The following is a 24,967-nucleotide window of genomic DNA, read 5'->3' on the forward strand; positions in this document are numbered from 1 at the left end:
TACTTTTTTTTATTTATTGCTTATATGGATGGACGAGCTCACAGCCCACATGGTGTCAAGTGGTTACTGGAGCCCATAGACATCTACAACGTAAATGCGGCACCCACCTCGAGATATAAGTTCTAAGGTCTCAGTATAGTTGCAACGGCTACCCTACCCTTCGAACCGAAACGCTTTATACTGCTTCACGGCGGAAATAGGCAGGGTGGTGGTGCCTACCCGTGCGGACTCTCAAGAGGTCCTACCACCAATGATTACGCAAATTATAATTTTGCGGGTTTGGTTTTTATTACACGATGTTATTCCTTCACCGTGGAAGTCAATCGTGAACATTTGTTGAGTACGTATTTCATTAGAAAAATTGGTACCCGCCTGCGGGATTCGAACACGAATGCACCGGACGTCTTATCCTTTAGGCCACGACGACTCCACTTTATCTTTTCTAATTAACATCATCATTGTTTAATACGTTTAGTGGTGCAAACTCCGTTGATCTTATAATGTACATGAAAATCAATTCGATTTTTTTTCTTTACGGCATTTTAAACAATTACTTTGATTTTGATTTGACTAAGAAAACTAGAAAATATCAATAAAAATAGATGCCTAACCAAATTGTAAATCATAAATTATTACATAATGTACGTATAAATTTACTCATTAAACATTAAAAGGTCTTTTGTGGGTAGGTGTGAAAAAGTGTAGACGTGTTTTAAACATAAAATTTTATTGAAAATTAGAAACATAATCTTTTATCAATATTTTTTAACATCCAGTTTGTACACAAGTATTTGTGATTTGGTACTAACGTTTGCAGCAGCTCATGTGTCATAAATAAAGCTGCAAAGCGCCAGCCAGTACACCTTCAACCATTTAAGTGACATCTTGTTCCTCACACTCAAGCCCATCATGTCTCAACTTGCTGAAATATTAACTATTCAAAAGAACTTAGAAGAAAACTTCACACGGAAGATGGGTGAACTTGAAACACAGATTCAGTCTGCGGGACCTGCAAAGGAAACTGTAAATAAAGTTGCTGAAGAGTTCCGTACGTTCAGAGAGTTGGTCTTTAGCATACTTGGGCTGCTCCGGACACAAATCGGAGAGTGCATGAAGAAGATTGATAGTCTGGAGACTCGGCAGCGACGCAAGACTTTGCTTTTCCAGGGATGTACCGAGGTTGACGGAGAGGATTGCACTTCAGTCATCTTAAATGTGCTAAATAATAAGTTGGCCTTGAAAAATGTGTCTTCTTCTTCCATAAAAGAATGCCACAGACTTGGTGCGCGAAGTCAGGAGCATAACAGGCCCATTCTTGTGAGGTTCACTAATGAAAACATTAAATCCAATGTTTGGAGAGCAAAGTCTAACCTAAAGGGTTGTTCAATTTCATTGAAGGAGTTTTTGACAAAGCCCAGGCAGTCTATATTTATCAAGGCAAGAGCTCACTTCGGAATGCGATCCTGCTGGACCCAGGATGGAATCATAGTTATCAAGACAACTAATGGAACACGTCATAAGGTAACAGCTATGGAAGAGCTGAGCCCTTTGCTGTTGAAGTTTCCAAAAGCTTCAGTGGCATCTCATGTGAGTGGAAAGAGTGATGAGGCAGGAAATCTAAAACATAAAATTCGGAAGTAATGGTGCTTTAATGTTCTTTTGATAGGCAACTCGAAAATTACCATACCGATGTAGTAAAAGTGTGTGTGTATTTTTATTATGTCATTTATTTCATCTTTTTTTTTTGTTTTTCTTTTTTTCTGTAGTATCTGTATATTACTTTTAGGTAAGTAGTTTTAAGTTTGTATAAATTAAGTTCTATTCCAATAATTTTATTGTTATTTGTTCTGTTTTCATTCAGTCCAATGAAGTTGGTGGTTAATGACACAGTTTAAAACATTCGTATTTTGGTATAAAATCAGTTACAGACTACTTAAACGTACCAGACGTAGTGTAGTTGTTCTATTGTTTTGTGTTTTGGATTTTGTTTATATTTTGTAATGCTTTCTAAATGTTTCTTGATGTTCACTGAATTTAATTTACATCTTCTATATTTTATATTGGTGTTAGCTGGCAGGTGGTGTTGAGATATACGCTTTATTCATTTTTGTTTGTTATTAATAATTTTTTTTTCTCTCTTTGGTTTTTAATGCATATAGATTGTATCTTACCAAATTGTTATTTATAATATTTTTTGATAGTTTTTTTTTTTTTTTTTTTATAGATTATTTTTATATAGATTAGTATATATTAATATAGATTAGTATATATTAATATAGATTAGTATATATTTGTATAGATTAGTTTGTTTTACACATAGACACATTTTTTTTTTTTTTTTTTTTTGTTTTTCTTCTAATTTTATTATTTATGTCTTTTGTATCAGGTGTATCAGATACTGATGATGATTCTTTTTTTTCTGCAAACGAATCCAGTACGTCTTCTGGAGAGGAAAGTTTTGGTTCAGCCACCGACACCCTGGGTGACTTCTTACGACATACTTTTGACCACAAATCTGGCTGCCAGTTCAACGTATGCCACATCAATGCACAGAGTGTAGCCAGTCATTATAGCGAACTGTATCATACATTTTACAATACCAACGTCGACGTCATCCTGATATCCGAAACGTGGCTCAAGCCTACTCTCCTGTCGACCTCTTTCTCTCTCCCAGGTTTTATTCTTATCCGTAATGATAGAACGGTCGGTAGAGGAGGTGGTGTGGCCATTTATCTCCGCAGCACGTTTCCATATAAAATATTGTCTTCTTCTTCTACCAACTCTAGTGCGGAGTTTCTTTTTCTTGAGGTTTGTGTTAAGAGAGTAAAAACTGTAATTGGTGTCACCTATTGTCCCCCTAATATTGATTACTTTACTGAGTTCGAAACAGTATTAGAATCTTTGGGCTCTGAGTACGCACATCTTATCATCATGGGTGACTTCAACACAAATATCCTTTCTGGTAATTCCCCTAGATCCCAGAAGCTTCTTCAAATCATTGAATCAGCTACTCTTCATCTAATGCAACTACAAGCTACGCACCTAAATACCGTCGGTGAAGACACCTGGCTCGATTTAATCCTTACCTCGAATCCTTCCTTAGTTTCCTCTCATGGTCAACATTCTGCTCCAGGGTTCTCTCATCATGACCTAATTTTTCTTACCTATATCCTTAAATCCCCAAAACCTATTCCCAAGACCCTGCACAGGCGCTGCTTTGCTCGCATGGATCTTGAAAAACTCAGAAATGATGCAGCCGAGATAAACTGGGATCCCCTAGTAGATGCTGCATCAGTTGATCACAAAGTCGAAATTTTCAATAATATCGTAATCAAATTATACGATATCCATGCCCCAATTAGAAAAGTAAAACTGAAACGAACGCCTGCACCGTGGATGACTGAAGGAGTTAAGATGGCCATGCGTCGCAGAGATCGCGCTTTTCGAAAATACAAAAAGAATCGCATCGAAGATAATTGGGTCCTTTTTAAGTCTGCTAGGAATAGGTGTAATCAAATGATACGCAATGCCAAGCGCCGCCACATTCTGGATAATATCGCTTCTTCTTCTCCTGCCGATGTTTGGAAATTTCTCGGAACTTTGGGTATCGGCAGATCGCGACGGTTGGACATTCCAAATATTATTCAATTAGATGATCTCAACCGACACTTCTCCACATCCTCCGTGATAGATCCCTTAACTAAAAATCAAACGTTAGCTTATTTGTCTGGCCTAAGGCGTCCAGATGTTGTCCCCTTTCAGCTCTTTCCAGTTGCCCCCTCTGAGATAAGAAAAGTGATACTTTCCATTAAATCTAATGCGGTGGGATATGACAACATATGTCGCCGCATGATTATAACTATCCTAGACTGTCTCCTACCTGCAATTTATCATATTATTAACTTCTCTCTTGACTCTGGAGAGTTTCCTTTCCTATGGCGCAGAGCTTATGTTCGTGCCCTACCTAAAATTCCTGACCCTTCTGTTCCTAATCACTTTCGCCCAATTTCAATCTTACCCTTCCTATCCAAAGTGCTCGAGATCTGTGTCCATAAGCAGCTTTCTCGATTTATATTTAATAATTCCCTAATTAGCCCTTTTCAATCTGGGTTTAGACCAGGCCACAGCACCATTTCCGCGCTTCTGAAAGTGACAGGTGATATCAGGGTGGGCTTGGAAGAATCCAAAATCACTATACTAGTTTTGATTGATTTCTCAAACGCGTTTAACACCGTTTGTCACGATATCCTTCTTTCCATCCTCTCTCATCTCAACGTCTCAAAAGGGGCGTTGGATTGGTTCTCTTCCTATCTTCAGGGACGTCAGCAATCTGTTCGTAATGACGAACTCTCATCAAACTGGTGTAATCTTGAATCTGGCGTCCCACAAGGCGGTGTCCTCTCTCCTCTCTTGTTTTCAATTTTTATAAATTTTCTCACCCCTGAGTTACGGTGTGCATTTCATCTTTACGCCGATGATCTACAACTGTACGCACAAACCGATGTTGATCACATATCGGATGCTATTACCAAACTAAACAATGATTTAAAATCAATCAAAAATTGGTCCGATAGGTTTGGTCTGGCGGTGAATCCTACCAAATGCCAGGCGTTAATTGTTGGTAGCCATCGAAATATGAGTAAGATCAGTAATTTTAAGCTGCCGCCTGTTGTTTTCAATGACATAATCATCCCCTTTAGCCGAAACGTGAAAAATCTTGGATTACACATTGACACTACACTTGGTTGGAGAGCGCAAGTAACATCCATCAGTCAAAAAGTCATCAGGACCTTGCGATCTCTCTATCGGCTAAAAAATATGCTACCATCAAATGTAAAGGCCATGCTTGTGCAGACTTTAATTTTCCCTATGGTAGACTACGGTGATGTGTGTTACTATGACCTGAATGCAGATCTCCTCAACAAACTAGACCGCCTTCTCAATAATTGCATTCGATTCGTTTTCAATCTTAGAAAATATGACCATGTGTCCGCGCATCGAACTCGTCTGAAATGGTTACCGATCCGTCAGCGTAGAGAGGAGAGAGCGCTTACTACCTTGTTTTCTCTTTTGGACTCTGCCTCTTCACCCTCTTACTTAAAATCGCATTTTAAATACTTGAACGCAAGCCATGACAAAATTCTACGTTCTTCACATAATCGTCTCTTACAATGTCCTATCCATCGCTCAGATTTTTTACATTCTTCTTTCTTTGTACAGTCCATAATATTATGGAATTCGCTTCCCAAAGAAATCAGGATGATCAGCAATCGCTTTAATTTTAAACTCAAAGTTCGCGAACACATCCACAAAAAACTGGAAGAATCATCTCCAAACTAGTTTATTTCATTTTTCAATTATTATTATTATATTATATATATATATATATATATATATATTTACTTTTAGCCATTCTTAACTATAATACTAAATTGTGTATTTTCATGTGTATATTATTGTGTGTAATTATGTGTATGTATGTATTTTACTATTTTATACATAGGTATATTGAATTGTAGTATATGTATTCTATAATACTGAGATATTTTTTTAAGGAAGATTTTTGTTTTGAGTTTGTTCTTTTTTTTTTGTTTTGTTGTTGTTGTTTGTTATTTTTTTTGTCAATGCACCTACCATGCATTATCTCTGCACCACCCTATGGTCGACTGGAAGAGAATGCCCATGGCATTAAGTCCGCCTGTGTACAAGTTTTGTTTTGTGCATAAAGTATAAATAAATAAATAAATAAAAATAAAAGGCAGAATCTCCATTATATCTGACATATTTCGTTTGCAAAAGCATTTCAACAAGAAGGATCGTACTGATACAGAAAAAAAAAACACTAAGCTTTATAAATTCATACTTTATTCACAACTAAAAATCACGTTAAGAATGTTGCCGAATGTTCTGGAATATGAATTTTAAAAAAAATGGATGCCATTTGCACCTATTAAGATATTGGGTATAGCGATAAGGGAATGATACAAAATCGTATTTAAAACACTATAGCATAATTATTTTGTCCGTGCAGTTTGGGTCATAAAAAATCGGAGCGTGCACCGCACCGAAGAGAGAGCGAGTATTTCGCTCTCTCTTCCACTCACGAGCCTTATGGACGGGCATAGTGATGCGCATTATTGTTGTCGATAAGCGTTATCGATAGTATATTTAGTTTTGTAATTTTGTGGGTTAGTGATAAAAATAAAAGGAAAAATCACTAATCGAACACTTACACCACATATCGCCGCAGCGAGTTGACGAGAATGGCAGAAATTAACACTTTGTATAGTAACCGGCAAACTTCTTGAGCAAATGACCTTGACTGCGCAGAACCGAATTTTAGATCACTTTGGTGGTGAGGGTGAGGCGCGACGGCAGGGGAAATCGTATCGAGCGCATTATTGGTAGATCAGTCGAACCTTGCGTCCCGCACCGCACCCTCTTTCCGCTTGCTCCCAAAAGTACGCTTGCGAACAGTGAAAAGTCTGTCGTTATTAATTGTTACGTTATTTGTATTATTTGCTTGTTGACTTTGTTGCCATTGCTATATGTTGAGTGTTTGTTGATTTTTTATAAAAAATACACTATGCCGCGACAAACTGGTGTAGTATTCAAAAGAAAGGGTAGAAAATTTGTGTACGACGTATATTGCTTCATTATAAAACAGGGGAAGAATGATATGGAAAAAGTAAAACAGACTTCGGAAGCAAGAAAAACATCAGTGAGTACTGTTAGGTGCATTATTAACGAAGCTAAAGGCTCTCGCCGTGTTTCGGACTCCGGGTAAGAAAAGATCAGGGAAGAAGAAAGTTACCAGAATGGATAGTTTCGTTCAATCTGTAATAAAAAGATGTAATCATAATAACTACATAACAAGCAGCGAAACTCCGTATCGTAGAAAGGCTTCGAAAAATTTAAAGAAGATATAAATTTTAATGGCTCGGAATGAAGCTTACGACGAATTATGAAAGAGTTAGGCTTCAGATGGAAAAAAAAACAGAAAGTAATCGGAAGCTGGTAATTGAAAAAAGTAACATTCGATTACTACGAATCGAATATCTTCAAAAAATAATTAATTATAGACAAAAAAGAAGAGCGAACCGACCGAGTTGTAAACTACACCGATGAGCCCTATGTCGACTCATCACGATGATAGCGACTCGGGTGATGAAAACAGTGATGATGATGATGGTCAAGATTATGATAACGAAAAAAAAATTACAAATACCAGCTTCGCTTTAACTGAACCAAGACCTGGCAACAGCTCTAGTTTTGACTTAATAGAATGAATATCTATTTTACCCCAAGATTAAATTATTACAATTATTAACCTATATTTTTTGTTGATGTTCTAATAAATATATAAATAAATACATAATATGTTGATTTTAATAATTTAATAGCATTATGACGCAGAGTAAATAATGTTTTTGCACGTGAGTGTACCATGCGCAAACTTACCCCCACTACGTCGACAAATGCTCAAGAAGTTTGCCGGCTATTATAACTTTTCGGGATCTATTCTTATTTCAGTGAATTTTTTTAACACATTGTTGATAACAACACGTGCAAATATTATTTTGAATAAATTCTGCCGTTTTGATACAAAACAAAGGAGTAGCCATTGTGTCCCTAAAGAACTTCAGAGAACGAATGCATAAAAACACATTTCTCTTCGACATAATGTACTATGATTTGCAGGTAAGTACACATGCCCCTTAACATAATAATGTCTCACCACCCTTCGTATACCACCCCGCCGCCCTGTACCTGCCTTCGATGACTCAATTCTTTTTATCGACAACGGCGTTGCGCCCGCGTAACTTGCTCACCGCCCTAGCCGGGCTATGTTTTATGACCCAAACTGCACGGACAAAATAATTCTACTATAGTTCAGTGTTCACGGGAAACGCGCACATACATAGAATCAATCGGCCTTTTGTTGGCCGCGTTGTGACCTAGGAAAGGTTATTGTCTCTTTCATTAATAGTCATCTTCAAATACAATCGAAAGAGACACAAAACTAAAACTAATTACATCAGGTTGTTTCAAAAAACAACTTATTATTTACCTACCAACAGTCCGACGTGTCTTCAATTAAACTAAACGACTCGCTTAACATAATCAAATATATTTCGGTGTTTAAGTATCTCTATCTATGTTTTATTCTGTATGTGTCGGGGCTCCGTCTGGGGGCGAAGGCTCGGGGGGCTGCAACGTTATACACGCCGGCGACTCCGCCTCTGTCGCCAACTGGAAACGAGCGACATTTCTTCGTAACAGTAGGTATGGAACCGGTCACACGACTCCGGCGTGATGGAGCTAACTCTACTATAAACATTGCATTGGGCAGACAGACTCTAGGTCATCTCTGCCCAATCTTAGACATATTATTGAACTCTAAATAGCAATCTGTGTGCTTAGTGCGAGTTTTTTAACGTTCTCGATAGCGTTAGAGTCAGCTCATATTTGTATGGAATGGGATCGTTTGCGTACGTTTGCCGCTAGGGGCGCTGTTCCAATTGCATACATTTTTTATTTTCTCTTACCTAAGCTGAGCTTTGAGAGGCTATTTCAACATAACCTTAACTAGTAGGTGAGCTCACGGGGCTCAAACCGGAGTGATGCTAACACTGACCCTAGCAAGAGCAGTGCTTCGCAGAATCTACCACAGGATCGGAAACGCGACCCACTGAGAAGATCCGATACAAAATTGGCTTAACTTTTACGCTATCGAGAACGCACTATGCGTACTGAAAGTGAAACCTAAGGCCTTACTACAAGCGTCGTTGTGTGCGGGGTCACGTGCTCACCTGCGCCGCGGGGGTGCTCGCGGGGGGATGTCGGTGCCGGCGCTCGACGTGACCGAAGCAGTGCTCGCATTCGTCGTCGCTGTCTTCGCTGTCCGATTCACCGAAACGACGAGGCTTCTCGTATATACAACAACCTGGACACCAACGATCCACGGAATGTATTCTATCGCACTGTATTAACACACTGAGTGCCGTGTTTGTCACCGGTACCGGTGGCGCACTGAAGTAATGATCTCGATTTCTATTACTAAGCTCCTGGATCGCCTAACTTTGCCTTCTATTGTTTTAAAAAATGTTTTAATCTTTTAAGGTCTCTTAGAAATAGTTTCATTCTCAGAATATTCGGATTCGTCATTCTCAGAGTCTACTAGATATTTCAGCAACTTAGTAAAAGAACAGGTATCCCTGAAGAGTCCGCCACGTAGGGCACCGGTGACCTACATGGCAGTCAAAGGGTTAATTATAATTCGAAATATTCCAAACAGTTCTGTTCTTTATTTATTTAGACAAGAGATAATTTAACGAGGCTTATAAAATCTGTTTGTCCCGCTCTTCAGGCACGGCTAGGCGTAGCTTGGTCAAAGGCTGTGGGGGAAGAAACGACTTGGCCACTGCCGACATCCAGGCCATGTAGAGTAACTGGACCATCGGATCAGCCACGTCGTTACCTTTTTTTTCCTACCTCTACTGATAGCTTTGAGAGGCTATTTCAGCTTCTGTTTGACGTGTAGATGAACCCACGGGGCTCTAATCTGGTAATCTTGCTAACACTGGCCCTAGCAAGAGCAGTGCTTCGTAGAATCTACCGCCGGATCGGAAACGCGACTCACTGAGAAGATCCGGCGAGGAACTCAATGGGCTGTGTCTGTGGGTTAATTTACACGCCGAGTCCTTCGTCGCAAGCGACGGGTTCGACGAGAACGTTGACCGGTGCTCGGGTTACCTAAAAGCTCCGTTAATGGATCGCAGGCGTTACAAATGCCTCCTATAGCTACGAGAACTTCTATTCATTCGTATATTAAATCTAGAAACCGCATGACATACATTTAGATTTCTTTTTGTTCATGTGTTCATTGTCGACTGTGTCCTCGGTCCAGACAACCTTCTTCCGAGGTTCAGTCCGAGTCGGCCTCAGAGTTATTACAGCTACACGCTCCACGGATTCCTGGAATCAATTTCGTCACATGTTTTGGCTGGTTTTGGGTATGAAAGTCCACACGATGCATACTCCTTTTCAAGCATTTGGATCGTTATTTTGTATGCTTTATTACAGAACAGACAAAAGCTGAAAAATCTGCTTGGGTCTTTTACTGGACCCTTCAGGATTGGACAGGACCCAAGAACGTGGCTAAAGAGCCCACTTACATGTTAAAGGACTACAATAAACAAAACAGCGTTTCTTAAGATCAAGATGTCCGCAAGATTTTACCCAAGATAAGTTATTATGCTCATTGATTTCTTTAAGATTATAACTATCGTGAGATAAAACAGTCCATGACAACACAAACACAAATATTCGATACGTGAGAAATAATGTAATGAAAATTTATGCGAGATTAATTATGTGTAAAATAGTCTTAATTAATTAACTCAAGAGAACACAATAGATCTCCCAACATTATCTTCTTTAGTGCTTCCGGCTATGCATAAAAATTAAATTTCACAATTTTAAATATTTTGTATTGATTTTTATTAGTTCGAAACAAAATAAATAGTATGTACTCTGTAGGTCAGTTACCAAACTTATCTATATGTAATAAAAGCTATCTAACTTATCTAAATTTAGTAAAAAGAGATCACTAGATACATATGCAAATCTTGTATGTAAATAAAACATATTCATAAAAAAACTTCCAAATGATACAAATGCACAATCACAAAATAAACATTTTTATTGCATTAAATAAGATAAACTACTTTCATTGTGTAACATCTTTGTTGAAAACAAGTATGAAGATTACAAATTATCAGAACTGAAACAGATAACAAATAAGAGAAGCATTATCTAATGATGTTCTTTTCGAATAATCCTTGAATTTTACTCTCATGGTAACCAAGGAAATCGGATAGAATGTCTGTTGTATGTTGGCCCAATGTAGGGGGTGCAGTACGGGCTAAGTTACCACCTTCGCTAAACTCTGTTGGAGGACCAACTACCTTCAGAGTCCCTGCACTTGTGTGCTGTAATTCTTTAACCAATCCTATTTCTTTTACATGCTCATCATCAAAGACATCTTTCATAGTATTAATTGGTCCATTGGGAAAGGTTGCATCTTTAAATAAAGCACTCCATTCTCTGCTTGTCTTTGTAATGATAACATCACTAATGATTTTGATAATTTCATCTCTATTTTCCACTCTATTAGAATTATCCTTGAACCTTTCATCGGTTATAAGATCTTCACGATTTATGAGCTTACAGAAGTCAGCAAATTGTGGATTCGATCCTGTACCAATAACCATATAACCATCTTTAGTTTTGAAAGCCTGGTAAGGGACCAGATTAGCATGTGCCGTTCCCCAACGTTGACCCTCAACACCACAGTTCAAATAAATTGTGGCTATATTGATCATACTTGATATCTGAGTGGAGAGTAAATTACAGTCAATCTTTTGACCACGGCCAGTGCTATTACGGTGGTATAATGCCGCCATGATCGCTCCGAAGGCATGCAGGCCAGTTGTAATGTCAGTGATTGCTACACCTGTTTTTACTGGGTTCCCATTGCGTTCACCTGTAGTGTGTAGCAGTCCACCCATAGCTGCTGCTATTACATCATATCTGAAACATTAGTACAAAGTTTCAAATGTTGCCTAATAAGTTTAAGAAAAATTTACGGAAAACAATATTGTTGGTCATCAAGAAGGTGGCATTTTTCATTGTGCTGGTCATCACATCTCAAAATTTAATTATACCATGTACTAGTCTTATTTTCATTACATACCCAGGTTTTTTTGTATATGGTCCTCTAGGTCCAAAACCTGTGATAGCACAGTATATAAGCTTAGGGTTGACAGTTTTAAGCTTTTCATATCCTACATCCATCTGGTCCAGTTTCCCAGGAATGAAGTTCTCTACTAGCACATCACATTTCTTTGCTAGATCATATATTATTTTCTTTCCTGAAAGTTCATTAAGTAAAATGAAACCTTTGATTTTATGTTTAACAACATAAAACAAACATATATATTGAAATATAGAAAACATTAATTACATAGTAATTTACAATTACATAATAAGTTGCCCTTGACAAATGGCACCCTTATTCATAAAGGATAAACGACACAGGATACTTTTGAATTCAAATTGATTATAAATGTGTCCAATTAAGCATAATTAATACCAGCATAATTTGAACAAAACTTTTAGGTTATGTTAACAATTCCTTGAAAAGGTGGCTGGCCTCTTAGTGTCTTCCTAAATATTACATACAATGTATACAAAGTCAAAACTGGAAGTTTATTTGATTACCAATTTTGTTTTCGAGACATAAATAAGCAAGACGTATTTACTGTATTAGCAATAAAAGTCATCTTACACCCCAACAAATTGGTTAATATGTTGTTTATAATTTTGTAACACAATATAATATCATAAATCTATTACATATACAATATATTACATATACAATACACTTACCTTCCTGTGACTTGAAGTCAATACAAATGCTTTTCTTATTCCTATTCACAGATTGAAAATAATAAGAATCCCCGCAGTCCTTCATAAAAGGGGGGCCCCATTTTCGGGCCTCGTCTCCGCTTAGGCTTTCCACTTTTATTACATTCGCGCCTAAATCGCCCAAGGTCATAGTACAAAACGGACCAGCTACTATACGACTTAAGTCCAAAACATGAACGTCATTAAGTAGTCCATCTAATTTCGTTGAGTATTTCAATTTTGAAATCACGATTTGCGATCTTAGAACGCAACGTCTGAAGTTTTGGAAAATCTCCATTTTAATGATAAGCCACAAGTAAGGAGTTTCTGTGAAGTCATCAACAATACAACAACTTTATTAACATATCACGCAAATAGTGATAAGAAGTTACATGTCGTAACTACGTTGTTCTGTGCCTATTAATGATGATCATGTTGTTTTACCTCCGACAGTTGAGCGGGGACGGTCGTTACAGCAGTACTGGTCGTCGCCATTTCTTCTGTTCTATGCTGTCGATCGCCCATCAAGCCCGATTTCACTTAAGCAATATTTTAAATCATACAAGCCAATTATTAATGCACATATTTATTTATATTGTAAAATTGTTTAAGATATTAATTTCTAAATATCTTGATAGATTCACAATTTGCATAAATGCCAAATGTCACTGTTACTTTAAATGTCATTTTTATGAGTCTAAACTATGGAGGGTAGAAACAAAAGTCGATTTGGCTTTCTAGATCAATTCATATAAAATAATGTTTATTTATCCTGTTGATCTATTTTTACACTCTTTATATTATTTCTTTACTGTCGTGGCTTTTTTTAAAATGTAACTAATTAACCGTTTAGTATCTATTAAAATGCACAAGTGTTGAAAAATGAAACAAAGTTATCGGACCGGGCTGCACGGGTTCTTCCAAAAAGTCCATTAAAATCAAAATAAATTCTTATCATTATACGGAAACATTATTTCTATTCGTCTCGTTTTGTGTCAATTACTCTTTCAGTAAAATTAACTATATATAAGCCATTTCATACAATTTTATTTGTCACCAATCTTTAGACTAATACTTAGATACTCAATAAAGTTTTAACTTAGCGCAAATTAAGTTAATTGTAAATTTACGAGTGCTTTTTATTTAATTATTTATTATTAACATAGAAGTAGAAACACAAACATAATGTGCATCTGTGCTTGAAATAGGTGATAAAACTTGTATCACAAGCAGCAGTGCTCCTCGTACAAAGGATACAACAGCTTTACTTCAGATACACAAAAGTGCTTTAAAAGATATATGATGCGAATAGCCTACCTGGTTGTAAATAGCTATCGTCGCATACATACCTTAATTCTAGGGTCAGCAGACTAAAGCACATAAGTCAAAAAACTCTACTTTACAGGAATTAAAAAAAACTATTTAGAGTCTTATACATTAACAAACTTAATAATGTTTATTTGAATTATATAAGTCTATAACACTAACTTATTATTAAAATTAAATATTTTAAAGTAAATGTGATTATTTAATAATTAGATGACTTAAGTTATAAGGAACACAATAATAGTATGAGTTAAGTGAAAAAGATCAACAATTAAGATATATATTATAATAATATAAGTCATAAATATAAATAACAACTCAATGTTTAATTAAAATTCTTCTTCTTATTCTATTATTATTCTTCTTCTAAATATCTGGATCAGTATTTCGTAAAGTTTCCAACGTGGGAAGACTTATGTAAAATTCATGGAAAATATCTAGTATTAAAGGGAGCAGCGAAATTAAATCATTTTTTTTCTCGATGAATATGGGTAATGGCTGTATAGATATTATATCATCAGTTTGAGAACCCCCAATGGATGATCTCCTTTTGATAGCAACTGTCTTTATAAAATTGTCACTTTCATCTAACGGTTTCATTAAACATCCTCGGCAGACAGGTTCACCTTTACCATGCACAGTAAAAAAGTATTTTTATGTCTTCATTCTAAGCTTTTGCTTTTCAGGTTCAATAGCTCGTATTCTTTGTTTAGATTTATCTTGAATTTCCATTAAAGACGCCAAGTATGCAGATCTTTTTGCATATGACCCCATTTGCCAATATTCTGTAAATATGGCACGCCTATCAGTTAATGGTATACGTTCTTTACATTTCATTCTGCAAACAGGTAACTCTTTCAAATTCAAAATCATTTATTTCAACTCAGATGTCAGTATAACACACTTATTGAATGTCAAAATATAAATAACAATGTTATCTCTACCACCGGTTCCAAAAAAAGCCACAGTCCTGAGAAGAACCGGCGAAACAAACTCAGCGGCCTTTTTTTTTTGTTTTTTCTCAAATATTTTTTTTAATTCATAGTGCGATCTGATATACATTTTCCTTTTAAAGTTTTGTATGCCTGTCCTAAGTTACGTTTTATTCTTTTTTCTCTTTTTATAGTACGTATACTCTTTTTTGGAGACACATTAGGATTCATTGAAATTTCATCACAAGTACTTGAACTTGATGTGATTGGAAGTCTCGGTAATTCATAACATGGATATCGTACAGAATCATCACTAGAGAAGTCAAGTACAGAATAGTATTTTAAGCTACTGACTTGACCTGATGATGTCGACGGTATAGGATCGTCTACTACTAGGTTATACTAGAACTCTGTGTTCAAAATCGACTGTTGATTTACATTTTCTAAAAAAGGACAAGACAATTAATTATCTATTTATAATGATATAATATTGATATAGTTACGTAATTTGCAAATCATAATTTTGAAGATATGTGAAAATATACCTTCATTGCTTTCCAGATGAGTGGATGACGCCATTTCAACTAATTTCTTGCCTCTTTAAATATTCATCTTAAATAATTAAAATACTTAAGCACTCACACAAAACTAACCAACAAACTGTGCACAATCGACAAAATTTTTAAATTAAAACCACTTACCGAAGTATTGTTTACGTTATAAATATTTTTAAGTAACTACTTTCTCTAAAGAAATGTTACATTTTGATGTTCTTTATAACATAAGTCAGACTTCTTACGTTAATAACTTTGTACTTATGGTGTTCCTTAGAACATAAGTCCAGTTATGTTTTTTAGTTCGTTTGACTATATTAGGATTTGATAAGGTTGATACAGAACGCCGCTTGAATACGCCATGAAATACTTGAGTTTGATTTATGTGCTTTAGTCAGATTGTGTGTTGAGCAAAATGTAAACCGATGATGTAATAAAAAATAAATTGAAAATTTTGACTTATGTGCTTTAGTCTGCCGACCCTAGAATTTATATAACATTTTCGGGCAATGATATAACAGGGCTTTGACAGACAAACGATTCGTCATCATGTTGTGCTAAGTTCTGAACCAATACCACACGTCTCAAGTCACGTCTTGGGTCTTCTGATAATTGCCATTGAGAATTATACTCCAGCCAGAAGATTATATTGCCTAATCTGCATTTATAAATGTCGATGTGTACATGTGTCTTCTCTATAGACTCGAAACAGCTAGACCGATTTCGAGGAAAGTTTTAGGACATTTTCAGATTGGCCTAACGGAAGATCCCAGGAGTTTGATAGCGATCGGGTTAAAGTCAAACCAAAAATCGGCCAGCAAAGCGAGCCGGATTTAACTAGTATTTGTAGATTAATAATACTAATATATTGATTTCTCAAATATAAAATGATTAATGAATTTCATTGACAAGAAAGCTCCTTAAATATATAAATTGCAATTCTTTTGACCACAGGCTATTGTTATGCCGCAAGGGACCATTCCCGGACTCACAAGAGATCCTGCTACCAGTATTTACGCAAATTATAATTTTGCGGGTTTATTTTTTATTACACGATGTTATTCCTTCACCGTGGACATTTGTGAAGTACGTATTTCATTAGAAAAATTGGTACCAGCCTGCAGGATTCGAACACCGTTGCATCGCTAGATACGACTGCACCGGACGTCTTATCCTTTAGGCCACGACGACTTCGATGTCGTTTTGTCGTTAGAGGAGAATTTAGGAATGCTTTTTATGGTGCCGAGATATCTTCGACCCAGTGACGTAGCGGTCTTATTTCGTGCCGAGGTACAATATCTTTTAGCGCCCCAAAATTCGAAAACCATATATTCAATGTAAAATATACTCGCAAATTAATTAATAAAGTAAAATAAATAAAGTCACAGGCTCAGGCTAGGCGTTAAATTTGAGACAAAAATTGTAGTTGAAACAATACTAGATTTTGAAATGATGAAGATGATCATCTAGAATTAATTGAAAAGATACTTATTATTTATTTTATATATTTACTAGCGACCCGCCCTCGCTTCGCTTCGGAAACATTAAAACACACATGAAACCAAAAAAAAAAAAAAAAACTAAATTAAAAAAAAGTAGCCTATGTTCATCAGGGACAATGTCGGCTTCTAATGGAAAAAGAATTTTTCAAATCGGTCCAGTAGTTTCGGAGCCTATTCGAAACAAACAAACAAACAAATCTTTCCTCTTTATAATATTAGTATAGAGTATAGATATTATTGATCGAAGGTATAGATGAAGAAGTATTTAAAAACCACATAATTTTAAAAATCAATAAAAAGTTTGATTTAGACTATTATTGTTTCTTTTTTCATTTTTATTTTTGAATTAATAACTATCGTGGCACTAAATTTTCCAGAAATCGATTATATTAAAAATAAAAATTATCTAGCAATTTTTTGTTTTGCGGACCATTTGGCACCCCTTTGTCAGTAGCGCCCGGGGTACGATGCCCCCCAAAATGGCATCTGGTTATTAGGGCAATAAAGAGACAGTATTTTCGAGTATAAAATATGAATACAAAATAGTCTATAGTACCTTTTTTTTTCGATGAAATACATACGCGAATCACGAATGATTTCCACGATAAAGAAATACCATCGTGCTTTAAAAAATAGCCCCTGAATATTAAAATTTGGGTAATCACTGCTGATAAGCCGTGTTATAAGCCAGCACGGGTAGCTACCGCGACCCTGCCTGTCAGAAATAGAAATAGAAAATTGCGTTACGGTTTGATGAGTGGGGCGATCGCCGTACTATAGAACTGGTTGACCTACACGACGACCTGGGCCTCGAATCAATTCGGAAATACATGAAGTCAGCGTCGGAACGATACTTCGATAAGGCTATGCGTCATGATAATCGCCTTATCGTTGCCGCCGCTGACTACTCCCCGAATCCTGATCATGCAGGAGCCAGTCACCGTCGACGCCCTAGACACGTCCTTACGGATCCATCAGATCCAATAACCTTTGCATTAGATGCCTTCAGCTCTAATACTAGGGGCAGGCTTAGGGACCCCGGTAACCGTACTCGTCGAACTCGACAAAGAGGTCGACGTGCAACCTAACCCATGCATCAGCTCGCTGAGTTTCTCGCCGGATCTTCTCAGCGGGTCGCGATTCCGATCCGGTAGTAGATTCATTCGTGAAACAATTGCTCTTGAGTTGTTAGGTCTCCTTCGGAGGCGCTCGGGCAGTTGTTAGCAAATCCCACCCCTCTTGGCTGAGCCTTTGCTCGCCCACCTGTCCTGGTGAAACTGGAAAGGCCTTCGGGCCACCAGTAAACTTTCAACCATAAAAAAAAAAAAAAAACTATAGAACTGAAACTTAGAACTCATGTCTTCTCTACCAATCTCCTTTACCTGAAGCAGTCACCTGTTCCAATTTCAAGGGCAGTACATCTGTTATACAATATTGAGAATTCGGCCTCATTTTCCTTGGAGGGTGGATTGTGGTGTCTTTATAGTCCAGTAGCCAGTCAAGTTAGCAGCACATAACATACAGTCGTCCGTGATCACGACAAAGTAAATTATTCCATACGTCGGATATAATAATTATGACAATTAAAAACGCTGGATTAAACAGTAAAAGTAGTTTTAATTAATACTTAACAGATAAATCGTGTGTTCTAATGAACATGCGCGCCAAAAACTATCTTATAGTGTCATTGCCTATTTACCTTACTGCTGAGAATTTACTTCGGCCATTGAACGCAAGACAAATTTAAATACCACAAAAATACGTTTGAAGTTTGAACTATAAGAATTCGTTGGATTATTTCCAGGCGGGAAATGAAATCATAAAATCAGAGAATACAAAATGAAATAAAAAATAGGTTTAAATATAATTGCGTTGGATGCGTGACGGTATTCATTTTAGGTAGATTTGTATGCGTGAAATGTAATTTTAGTTCGTCTAATAACGTATATTCTTGGAAGTCTAGGCAGCTCTGTCGATAGTAATGTTTTAGTGTACCCACACTTATTACACCCGTAATATCTATATATTAATACCTGTACATATTACACCCGTAATATCTATATATTAATACGTGAAGCAAAAACTTTGTGTCCCTTTTTACGAAAATTGCGCGGACGGAGGAGTATGAAATTTTCCAGAGAATATATAGAAGAAGTGCACAATGCTAATATTTTTTTTTAAATAATGCTTAAAATATACATTAAATCAATAAAGGAAACATTACACACACTACATACCATGCATTTGACGCACACACGCATGCATACTATTTATTGTCAAACTTTTGTTATTGACGTCTGTGGTCAAATTGAGAATAGATTATATATTGCTTGTCTTTGTTAAAAATTTTTATAGTGTAGTCTTGGCGAAATTTGTGATCATAGAAGTATAAAATACAATCATAATAGTGTACAAACTTACAATTCCAATTAATTATAGTCGAATTTCGACTACTGCGGGACCTTGAAATTATATTAACGGTTTTAGCGAGATTAAAATTATATTTTAATTAAAACGATTCGTTCTAAAATAAAGATTTCACTAACGTAGCAGGTCCGTGATAGGGGGGGCGCTGGAACGACACGGAGTGCCCCCCTACCTTCGCCGGCTGGTGGGTTCCTACTTGGAGGACAGATCGGTCACGTGTACCGGACACGGTGGGATCGTGCACCGGTTCCCGGTCGTGCGCGGTGTTCCACAGGGGTCGGTGCTCGGCCCTCTTTTGTGGAATATCGGGTATGACTGGGTGCTGAGGGGTGCCCTCCTCCCGGGCCTGAGCGTAATCTGTTACGCAGACGACACGTTGGTCGTGGCCCGGGGGGGGAGTTTTGCTGAGTCTGCCCGTCTTGCTACGGCTGGGGTGGCGCATGTCGTCGGCAAAATCAGGAGATTGGGCCTCGACGTGGCGCTCAGTAAATCCGAGGCCATGTGGTTCCACAGGCCCCGGAGAGTGCCACCTGTCGATGCCCATATCGTGGTTGGAGGCGTCCGTATCGGGGTCGGGGTGCAGTTGAAGTACCTCGGCCTCATTATAGACAGTCGTTGGACCTTCCGTGCTCACTTTCAGAATCTGGTCCCTCGTTTGTTGGGGGTGGCCGGCGCGTTAAGCCGGCTCCTTCCCAATGTTGGGGGGCCTGACCAGGTGACGCGCCGTCTCTATACAGGGGTGGTGCGATCAATGGCCCTATACGGGGCGCCCGTGTGGGGCCAGTCCCTGGCCGTGGGGGTAGCGAAGCTGCTGCAACGGCCGCAACGCACCATCGCGGTCAGGGTCATCCGTGGTTATCGCACCATCTCTTTCGAGGCGGCGTGTGTACTGGCTGGGACGCCGCCTTGGGTCCTGGAGGCGGAGGCGCTCGCTGCTGACTATCAGTGGCGGGCTGACCTTCGTGTCCGGGGCGTGGCGCGTCCCAGCCCCAGTGTGGTCAGAGCGCGGAGGGCCCAATCTCGGCGGTCCGTGCTGGAGTCATGGTCTAGACGGCTGGCCGATCCTTCGGCTGGTCGTAGGACCGTCGAGGCGATTCGCCCGGTTCTTGTGAACTGGGTGAATCGTGACAGAGGACGCCTCACTTTCCGGCTCACGCAGGTACTCACTGGGCATGGTTGCTTCGGTGAGTTCCTGCACCGGATCGGAGCCGAGCCGACGGCAGAGTGCCACCATTGTGGTTGCGACTTGGACACGGCGGAGCACACGCTCGTCGCCTGCCCCGCATGGGAGGGGTGGCGCCGTGTCCTCGTCGCAAAAATAGGAAACGACTTGTCGTTGCCGAGTGTTGTGGCATCGATGCTCGGTGACGACGAGTCGTGGAAGGCGATGCTCGACTTCTGCGAGTGCACCATCTCGCAGAAGGAGGCGGCGGGGCGCGTGAGAGACGCACAGGCCCGCCGCCGTCGAGCGGGGGCCAGGGAGGCGGATATCGCCCAAGCCCTGGCCCTCTAAGTGTTTCGGGTCCCCTCACATGTCGGCCTGGGGACCGGCGAAGGGGGCCTAAGAAGACGACGTGCAAGCTGCTCTGCACGCGCTTTATGCATGTGCATCCGGGTGATGGAAGGCCGGCTATCCTCAACCCACGCTGGTTCTGACCCAGCGGGGTATTCCGTAGGATAGACCATTCTAACCGGCGCAATCTAGGCGGGCTTCGGATAGCCTGCCGACCGAGAGGGCTGGTAGTCGTAGCGCCGACGACCGCCAGTCCGGCGTCCCGAGGGGGAGGGTGATGGGAGAGATGTGCTCCGCACTAAACGCTTCACTTTCCCCCCTTTGCCTTTTCATGAGTTTTGTCTCATGCGAGGTTTGGACGTTGGTTGTTGAGAGACAGGAGGTTTTAGTCGGTTCGACTCCGACATGCCCCGCCCTCCATCCCCAGTGAAGGGCGGAAGTCCGGCGATTTCCTCCTGACAAAACGTAGCAGCTCTATAAAAGCAGCTAAACTTTTTCCCTTTAATTGCGCAGTATTTGAAGATGTAATAAAGAAAAAATTTAAATCGTTATAAAATTACCGTTTCAAACTATTCATTTAAAATTATTATAGAATATATTAATCGTTTAAAATCATTAGTTATAAATACCTATAATAAATAAATACCTATTAAAGAATAGAAGATATTTGACTGATGCCCAAATCTCGCTAACAGTAAGATATTATGTCTACATGTTTGTACAAGTTTTGAACAATAACATAGGTACGGACCGTCGGACTACCGAGCAACTTCGCCTGCTCGGTGGAAGATCCTCACTTTGTACATTACCTCCCAATTTTCTTTTATACTTCACTATTGGATGTAGTTTTACGTTAAATCTATTGAAACAACAATATATAAACACATTCATTATTCAGCTGGTTCGCCCGAAATCTGTTGAAATGTCATAAAATGACAGAAACCTTTCATTATGGCGGGCTATTTATGTTGTCGGTGACCTGAAAGTGTCAACGAGGAAGGCGCGGGGGAGTATGGTTCAGAATTAGCATCAAGTTCACAGATACATAATGTTATAGTTATAGAGAATGACTATTATTAAACCTTGAAGCCGCGCGGTTAGATTCTTTTCTCGAAAAATACGACTACATAAATTCTTTATTGTCATCGAGCGCGGACGATTTGGCTCGTGGACGTCAGAAACGATAGGGGCACAACCAATCTACTGCTGAAGACCCTTTTCAAATCTCCAAGAAGACTGGAGGTGGTAATTCGTTTCAGAACTGAATGGTAGGTACGTAGTTAAAGATGCGTTGAAACTCGATGTGATGAACGCAGCGATTTCTGGTTGTAAAAGAAAACACTAGTGGCCAGGGTTGCGTTGCTAAATAAAGTTGAATGAATTCAACGTATTTCCCATAAACATATTATGGTAAAAAACCCAGATACAGGGTAAACTTAGCTTTTTTTTTTATTGCTTAGATGGGTGGACGAGCTCACTCCCCACCTGATGTTAAGTGGTTACTGGAGCCCATGGACATCTACGACGTAAATGCGCCACCCACCTTGAGATATAAGTTCTAAGATCTCAGTATAGTTACAACGGCTGCGCCACCCTTCAAACCGAAACGCATTACTGCTTCACGGCAGAAATAGGCAGGGCGGTGGTACCTACCCGCGCGGACTCACAAGAGGTCCTACCACCAGTAGCTACATGTAACGTCATTCGATTTAAGGACAAACTCCCTAAAGCATCGAAATCACTTAACTCTGGTTGGTTTAGCTTGCCTTTCATACAATGATACACTCTATATAGAATTACACCCACTCTCAATAACGACAACAATTAAGTAAAAAATAAAGCGTGTAAAAAGTACCGTTTTAAGTTGCCAAAATTAGTAAAAACTGCAGCTGTGTCCATTAATTTGACGCTTTATTATCCTAGCCCGTAATATTAAAAATTATTGGGAAAGTACTTCTATTATTATCAAGATGCCTCAATATCGCAAGATATGAATAAGATAAGTAAAGAAATACAACAAAATTACTGGGCAGCAAAAGAGGCCAGACAAAAATAATAGACTATACGCAATAGCGTTCAAATAACATTGTTTTTTTATGTACTTACATAACTATTAAGACTAGTCTGAAATAAACTTTTTCTTTTTATAATTCTGATTTTTCTTCTCTCAATTTTACGACAACTCTCTATAACGTCATAAAATGGACATTCCCTTCAGTGTCGTTATGTAGAGTTTACACTGTATATCCAAAATCCATCCGTGGACCTAGAAGTTCTAAGTTAGGTGTACACGGCCGTTCCACCCTTCAAAGTGGAATGCATCTAAGACCCAAAGCCGGAGTCTCATTTGCATTTTACATTGTGTCAATGTTCCAACCAGCATAACTGCTACGCGACATAAATAGATAGGATTACAATACACGCCTATTATAATCCTTGGAATTTGAGTATTACAACACGATATTATTCTTTACTAATGGAATTCATTACGTGCCGGGGACTATACGCCTTTTATTTGGTTTCCGCCTACTGATTTGTACAATGGCATAGTCGTGCCTAAAATGAAAGAGAGGTTAGGCCTTGAAAAGTATTTTTAATTAATTATATTAAGTCCTCCGAGTTTCGATTAAAAAATAAATCGATCCTGTAAATTCAGATGTAACTTATAATTTGTCTCCTTTGCATTCGATAGGAATACAATGAAGATGAGAAGATTTGATATGAGCACTAGTAGCAGATGATATTAGGGGTTAAAGTATGAAACTGCCGATTTGTACTGAAAAATTGGAATTGGTTTTTTTTCCATTTAACATATTTACATATTTAATCAAAATATCTACTATTATTATCTACACATTGCTGCCATTTATGACATTAATTATGTCTTTGCGATAGAGCTTTGGTGATCTAGATTCTACAAACTGTGTGAAAGCATTTTGTACTGCCTCCTGGAAAAAAAACTTTTTATCACGTAGAAAATTGTCCAAAACCCGAAAAAAATTGTAGTCCGTTGGAGCAAGGCCTGGCGAATACGGAGGGTGACAAATGGTTTCTAATTGCAGTTCCTGTAGAGTTAAAATGGTTTGTCGTGCTGTATGAAGTCTGGCGTTATCATGGAGCAATAATGGTGAAGATCGATTCATGAGTCGGAGCTGTTTCACTGCAAGTTTTGCTATCATTGTTCAGGGTTCGGCACAGTATACATCTGCCGTTATTGTTTGACCAGATCGGAGAAGCTATAGTGAATAACATTATGCTGAGACCTCCAAATGGTTACCATTACTTTTTTATGGGTAAGCTTTAGGACACTTTTGCGGCGTTTGACCTGGGGTCAGCCATTGCATTTTTCGCTTATGGTTATCGTAAAGAATCCACTTTTCATCTCATGTCACAATTCAATCCAATATTCTTTCATTTATATAACAAGGCAACACAAATTTCAACACGCGTTTCTTTCTGCAGATCAGTCAATTCAATTTATTTTATTTTATTGATTTGACGCAAATGATGCAATATTGTTAGTAGAGTAACGTTAATGTCGCTCATTCCTGGGTAGTTCGTCTCGGATCGGCTTCCACCATCTCTTTCAATTATGTTATTCACATGTGTCTTCCACGTGGTTCGTTCTTCAAATCAAAATTTCCATGACGAAAGCGTTTAAACCAAAATCGCACGGCGCGTTCATTAGCAGTCTCATCTCCAAACGCAACATTGATATTGCGAGCTGCTTCTGCAGTGTTAGTTCCACGTTGGAAGTCGTAACAAAAAATCACTCGAACTTTCGAAGTATCCATCTTTCTTGTCTACGCTGAATAAAAAAAAGCAACCGAAAGCCGATAATCGAATGTTGCACATTTTAAAAAGAAAAACTTTATAGGTACCATTTGAAATAAGTTTCACTCAAAAATCTCAAACCATGAAGGTTCTATGTCAATCCGAAGTACCTATTACATTAGAACGGCAATTTCATACTTTAACCCCTATTATTAAGTTAAAGTTGAAGATTCGGTAGAGAGCACATAATAATAATTAGCCTATCAATCACGATTTACCGCCTGTTAGAGTATTCCTCCTCAAATTAGAACCCTTAATTTCTCAGAAGCATTTTTCCGATTAAATTAAAAATAATTTTCCGATTGCGTCAGAGCAAGGCGTCTAAACGTAGCGGCGTAGCCGTTGCGCGTCTTATATTGTGACAATGTTTTAATGTATTATGCTTAAATACATTTTTTATAAATCCCG

General features: G+C 38.4%; 2 protein-coding genes and 1 long non-coding RNA gene across 4 annotated transcripts; all 3 read right to left on the bottom strand.

Annotated features, from left to right (window-relative positions):
- Window positions 1-710: 710 nt before the first annotated feature.
- Window positions 711-13,151, bottom strand: LOC134201865 (E3 ubiquitin-protein ligase PPP1R11-like). 2 transcript variants are annotated; one of them, XM_062677134.1, is made up of 5 exons: window positions 12,916-13,151; window positions 9,858-9,978; window positions 8,814-8,947; window positions 1,944-8,253; window positions 711-1,009 (listed from the first exon to the last, which is right to left on the bottom strand). In XM_062677134.1, exons 1-4 carry the CDS (start codon window positions 12,994-12,996, stop codon window positions 8,164-8,166), a joined length of 426 nt encoding a protein of 141 aa, XP_062533118.1. In that variant the 5' UTR covers window positions 12,997-13,151; the 3' UTR covers window positions 711-1,009; window positions 1,944-8,163. The 2 variants fall into 2 exon arrangements, with proteins under 2 accessions (XP_062533118.1, XP_062533119.1); XM_062677135.1 differs by lacking the exon at window positions 711-1,009 and having other exon boundaries at window positions 8,112-8,253; window positions 8,779-8,947.
- Window positions 10,688-12,880, bottom strand: LOC692874 (dermal papilla derived protein 13). Its single transcript, NM_001046719.1, is given in 3 exon segments — window positions 10,688-11,595; window positions 11,759-11,936; window positions 12,454-12,880. Coding segments are annotated over 3 exon segments (1,275 nt in total). The 5' UTR covers window positions 12,770-12,880; the 3' UTR covers window positions 10,688-10,814.
- A 917-nt stretch (window positions 13,152-14,068) lies between the features above and the next one.
- LOC134201867 (uncharacterized) lies at window positions 14,069-15,795 on the bottom strand. Its single transcript, XR_009977122.1, has 3 exons — window positions 15,431-15,795; window positions 15,275-15,341; window positions 14,069-14,635 (listed from the first exon to the last, which is right to left on the bottom strand). It is a non-coding gene; the product is annotated as an uncharacterized LOC134201867 (long non-coding RNA).
- Between the last annotated feature and the right edge of the window lie 9,172 nt (window positions 15,796-24,967).

The sequence above is a fragment of the Bombyx mori genome, chromosome 4 (genome assembly GCF_030269925.1).
Source record: "Bombyx mori chromosome 4, ASM3026992v2".
In the NCBI taxonomy this organism is placed as follows: domain Eukaryota; kingdom Metazoa; phylum Arthropoda; class Insecta; order Lepidoptera; family Bombycidae; genus Bombyx; species Bombyx mori.